This window comes from Cebus imitator, unplaced genomic scaffold (genome assembly GCF_001604975.1).
Source record: "Cebus imitator isolate Cc_AM_T3 unplaced genomic scaffold, Cebus_imitator-1.0 Scaffold7, whole genome shotgun sequence".
NCBI classification, from domain to species: domain Eukaryota; kingdom Metazoa; phylum Chordata; class Mammalia; order Primates; family Cebidae; genus Cebus; species Cebus imitator.
Window position 1 is genome coordinate 3,802,907 of NW_016107322.1, and position 6,082 is coordinate 3,808,988.

The window sequence follows — 6,082 nt, forward strand, 5'->3', positions numbered from 1 at the left end:
GATTGTCAAATTATAATTAATTTTTAGGTACAGCATGGGGTAGTCATGAAAAGCATGGATTCTATGTTCATACTACTCTTGCTTGATCCCGGCTTTAACACTTATTGGTGAGACTTTGGGCAAGTCACTTAGGGTTTATGGAGAGGTTTAAATCAGATGAGGCATGCAAGGCATCAAGTAGTTACTAAAAAAATATTAACAGTTTCTATTATGAAACTTACTAAATGAGTTTTCTGGCATATTTTCTGTATTTGACAATTAATAGCATATCAGTGCTTTAATGACTGCTAGATTAGATTAAACCTGCTAGCATTACTGATCAATGAATAATTTCTAAATGAGGAAATAGCAGTTTATATCATGGTAAAGCGATTTCACCTTGTCAAAGTGTAGCAACTTATTTTATGTATTAACACATATATGTCATTCTACCAATACATGACAAGCCATATAAATTGATGTTTATTCGGATAATATGTATATAAGTCCCCTAGTTAAATCAATGTCTTAAGTTGTGTTAAATTTCCAGCTTAGTTTTAGATTTATTTTGCTTTGATAAATGCTTGCAAATTCAAGACTAATAGGATGGCTTTATTCTTGTTTAAAATTTATCTCTGAGTCTTGTACTTCTTTTGTAAAATGAAAAGTGTGATAAAGATAAGATATATTGCCACTTAGAAGGACATCTATAGAATTATTGCACAGGAGGGAAATCAGCCGGACAACTTCAAGTGCAGTTTATGGGGATTGTGTGGCAGACACTTCAAGCACTAGGCAGAAAATATGATGGCTGATGCTACTGATTTTAGGATTACATTAAGCTATTAACTCATGCCAGGTCTCTGAAATCTTATAGTTAGCTCTAATTCTACACGGTCTAAGTATGTTATTCATTGGCAAGTAAGAAAGCTCCCACATAAGGTAATATGTTGTACAATAAAATATTACCATAATTGAGTAATCAATACACTAGATTGTCAAACGATTTTCTTTGTTCAACTTTAATACTATGTTTTATAAGAGGATTAACTGATTAAGTAAGAATGCATTCTTTAAAATTGTGAACATATTATACTGATACATTATTTGAATAAGTTCTTTGAAGCAGTATTTTTTAGCCTTATAATGGCAAAGAATATGTTTTGTTAGTCATCCACAACTTGCATGTCTTCTGACTTACCGAAGGCTTGCCTTTTAATGGTAGTAGTTTGGATTTAAAGGCAACATCAGTGGCTGGATAATATCTTCTTTACATAAAACTCAGCGAATGACACTCTACCTACCATTCCAAGCCATACTGCATACTAATGGCTTTCAATGCATGGCCTCCAGTCCAGCAGCATCACCTAAGAACCTGCCAGAAATGCAAATTATCAGGTACCATTACATATCTGGTGAATCAGAAACTATGAGGATGGGGCCTAGCAATGTGTGTTTGTCACATCTTCCAGGGGATTCTGATGCACACCAAACTATAGGAAGTAATATTCTAAACAAAAATGGCCACCAGCCCTTGCACTCAGACACTCAAAGAAGGTACTGATTTTTATTTTTACTTATAAATATGACATCTCATTAGAAACATAAATTTAAAGTTAATACTTTATGTTCTGGAAATTCATGCTCTTTAAATTTTTATTTATTTATTTATTTTTACATTTTTTTGCGACAGAGTTTCATTCTTATTGCCCAGGTTGGAGTGCAGTGGCACAATCTTGGCTCACTGCAACCTCCACCTCCCAGGTTCAAATGATTCTTCTGCCTCAGTCTCCCGAGTAGCTGCAATTACAGCCACCCACCACTACACCTAGCTAACTTTTTGTATTTTTAATAGAAACGAGGTTTCACCTTGCTGGCCAGGCTGAACTCGAACTTCTGACCTTAGGTGATCCGCCTGTCTCGGCCTCCCAAAGTGCTGGGATCAGCCTCCCAAAGTGCAGGTGTGAGCCACCGTGCCCAGCCCCATGCATATTTTTCAAGTACTCATATTATCTCTGAGACAGGGAAGAAGGAAATGTTAATACCTTAATTGAACAAATCAGAAAATTAAGGTAAGGCAACAAATATACAGAAAAAAAAAAACACTCAAAATCACTGATCATTAGAGAAATGCAAATCAAAACCACAATGAGATACCATCTCACACCGGTCAGAATGGCAATTATTAAAAAGTCAAGAAACAATAGATGTGGGCAAGATTGTGGAGAACTAGGAACACTTTTACACTGTTGGTGGGGATGTAAATTAGTTCAACCATTGTGGAAGACAGTATGGTGATTCCTCAAGGATCTAGAACCAGAAATACCATTTGACCCAGCAATCCCATTACTGATTATATACCCAGTGGAATATAAATCATTCTACTATAAAGATACATGTACACATATGCTTATTGCACCACTATTTACAATAGCAAAGACTTGGAATCAACCCAAATGCCCATCAGTGATAAACTGGATAAAGAAAATGTGGTACATATACACCATGGAATACTATGCAGCCATAAAAGGGAATGAGATAATGTTCTTTGCAGGACATAGATGAAACTGGAAGCCATCATCCTCAGCACACTAACACAGGAACAGAAAACCAAACACTGCATGTTCTTACCCATGAGTGGTAGTTGAACAATGAGAACACATGGACACAAGATAGTGAATAACACACACCAGGGCCTGTTGGGGATGATGGGGGGCAAGGGGAAGGAACTTAGAGTGTGGGTCAATAGGTGCAGCAAACCAAGATGGCACATGTATACCTATGTAACTAACCTGCACATTCTAGTCATGTATCCCAGAACTTAAAGTAAATTAAAAAAAAAAAAAAAGAAGAAAGAGAAAATTAAGGCAAGGAGAAGTTACATAGCTGAACTGATGTGGTATAGTTAGATGACAGGAAGTAATGGAAACTGACTGAGGTCTCCCAACCAGAGAGACCACCCAGCAGATAGGCAACATGTCTGCTGTATGCTCCTTGAGTAACTGCAACTAACCCAGGATGTACTGGGTAAGTTAAAAATCCTTGTTTTGTCTGGAACCTCCTATTAAAAAATTAAATTAATTTAGAAGATATGTAAAAAACCAGATGACTCCTTTTAAAAATACCCAAACAGTTGAAGTTTATTTTTAATAATTTCCAAGTCATATAAAATGTATTTTGATCCTTGAATATATACTGTTCCATAAATATTTCAGAACCTATATTACAGGTTAAGGGCTTAGGATTCAAAAATAAAAATCACAGTCCCTGCTTTCAAACAGCTTGAACACATCTGTTACACTAGAATGTTGGTAACCTGTGGATGCCAGTGAAATTTATGTCCCTCTGTATGGAGGGGAAAAAAGGTGATTTGATAGACTACATTTTTTCCTTTAAATATAGGGCCCAAACATGATAAAGGATCAGGCAAAAAGTCTCAGGATATTTCTAGCATCTAGCTGGTATTGAAATATTCTATTATACTGGTGATTTCAAAACACATAAAACTTTAAATGTCTTCATAAATATATTTAAAAATTAAATTAATTAAAAATATTTGTGCAATTAATACAGGAAAAATACTTGTCGATTTGATGTCATTAAATAATGATATGTTTGCATAACCACTGTATTACACAAGAATCACATGCAAATAAAATGCATGTAATTTACTAGGTCTGCTGGAATTAATATTCATAAAAATTAAAAACATTTCTTCATTTGAAATCTCAGATGAAAACATGAGTTCTCATCATTAAAAATGTTATCACACACTTGCTTATTTCAGTTAAAATGTTTTTCAAATCAGATGATGTTTTCTGAGTTCCAAAAATATACTGCTACCCAAGAGAACTAAAATCAACTTTATGTGTGAGTTCTTAATTTTTCTGAAGAGCTTATTGTGAAATAATTTGCCTTTTCCACAGTGTGCTCTGTGACACTTACAGCATATCTCCTTAAATAAAACAACTGGCTTTTAATATATATTTTGGTTGGGATGCTGTTCATAGCTGTGCTTTAAAGAACTTCTTAGTCTCCACCAAAGTGCCTAATTAATGTGGTGAAACTCTTATTATAAAGTGCACCACAAAAATGATAAATTATTTCTTAGTTATCGTTTCGCTGTCTCCTTACTGAGGTTCTCATTCCTGGCTTAGAGTGAAAGTGAAAATATACACAGATGATTTGCAATTAAATCATATTTTTAAATTTTTTAAAATTTATTTGATACAAACAATCTTAAATGTTTAGATCAGTGGACCACATATGTATAATTTTGCTTTGCAATTCACTCTAGGGGGACTCAGGAGGACCGCTGATGTGCCCAGAAAACGACAGGTGGTTCCTTGCTGGTGTGACCTCATTTGGATACCAGTGTGCCCTGCCTAATCGCCCCGGAGTGTACGCCAGAGTCTCAAGGTTTACAGAATGGATCCAAAGCTTTCTACATTAGAGCATTTCTTAAACCAAATGGGAAAGTCAGATTATTTTCACATTCTACTCTAGAAATCATGGAAATTAAGTGTTTTGTACAAAATTTTTTAAAAGTTACCAAAAGTCTTTATTCTTACATATGACAATTAAATGCTAGGGGGCCAGGGAAGCAAAATTTTAAAAATATTAAAATTCATCTTGGCAATAGAGTAACTTTAAAATACCATTAAATACATTTTTATTTCATTGTGAGCAGCTATTTCTTCACAGATCTCATTTCTTAAATTCTTAATCATTATTTTTATTATTTACTGCTATTTAAAGGGGTGTTATTTAAAAACATATGCCATATACTTAAGAAATTTTGAGCATAATTAAAAAAAGAAAGAAAATAAAATGTTTTGCCCATAGTATGTCACTGTTGGAAATAAACTGCCATAAATTTTATAGTTCCAGTTTAGCTTGCTATTAGCAGAATCTCAATAGTTTTCATCTCAATCATTTTTCTGTTTTTTTTTTCTATCAAAATGCATTCTTATTTCGACATATGCATAACCTTAGTATTTTCCCCACTAATTGAAAATATTTATTGTGAGCTTATATCACAGGTCTGGACTAAATTGACTTTACATTCCTCTTAAATAAGCAAATTAAATAAAAGATAAATTAATTAATATGGTCATTGTATATTAGATAAATTTTTGCCTGGATTATGTATACTGTCTATTTATTTCAAGCTAGTGTTTTTAAGTCTCCAAAAAATAATCAGACATACCAAAGAAATGCACCTATTACAAATGCTGGTCTTGGTTTATGTGTGTTACAGTGAATTTCTAATATGTGAAAAACTTGTTTAGACACAGCTGAATTGCCCATGAGAAGGTCAAATATGTGTAATAAATGAATTTGCTTCACTTGTTTAATCTCTTGGATCATCTCCAGAATAAGTGCAGACTTCAATTTAGCTCACCACACAGAATCTGTTGATGTATTTGGGGAGAAAAAAAATCATACTTAGTTAATACAAAACAACACACACACATGCACACACACACACACACACACACATTCACACATTCTCGCATGGATAATATAATAGAAGAGAGAGTAAGGTTAAAAGAAGTTGAAAGAAGGGACCAATCTGTATGCATTGACCTTATGGAAGAAAGGAGACTTGAACTTCATCAGGAAATAATAATTATTACAGAGGCATTGAAAAGGATATTGGGGATCCAGTGTGCAGGTGGGAGTCAGTTAAGGGAAAGGGGTCAATAGAGAACCATGTGTTGTCATACCAAAAGACTCTCTCTCTCTGGCAAACAGTCAGATAAAGGGCAAAAAATGTTATATGAAGATGTGGCCAGATGATGGAAGACTGCAAATTCCCGTTAAGGAATTGTAGAATTCATTCTTTGGACAAAAATCAGAAGCCACTCGTTTAGGTCCATTTTCATGCTGCTAATAAAGACATACCCAAGACTGGGTAATTTATAAAGGAAAGAAGTTTAATAGACTCACAGTTCCACATAGCTGAAGAGGCCTCACAATCATGGTGGAAGGCAAAGGAGGAGCAGAGTCACTTCTTACATGGAGGCAGGCAAAAGCGTATTTGCAGGGGAACTCCCATTTATAAAACTATCAGATCTCTTGAGACTTACTCACTACCATG

General features: G+C 34.4%; 1 protein-coding gene across 3 annotated transcripts in view; it reads left to right on the plus strand.

The window, feature by feature from the left end:
* TMPRSS15 (transmembrane serine protease 15) overlaps positions 1-5,087 on the plus strand; it is a 135,170-nt gene extending 130,083 nt beyond the window's left edge. For all 3 annotated transcript variants that reach the window (XM_037742433.1, XM_037742443.1, XM_037742438.1), the window contains one exon: positions 4,277-5,087. In XM_037742433.1, the coding sequence (XP_037598361.1) occupies positions 4,277-4,432 (156 nt within the window). In that variant the 3' untranslated portion in view covers positions 4,433-5,087. The remainder of the gene's footprint in view (positions 1-4,276) is intronic.
* The last annotated feature ends 995 nt before the right edge of the window (positions 5,088-6,082 follow it).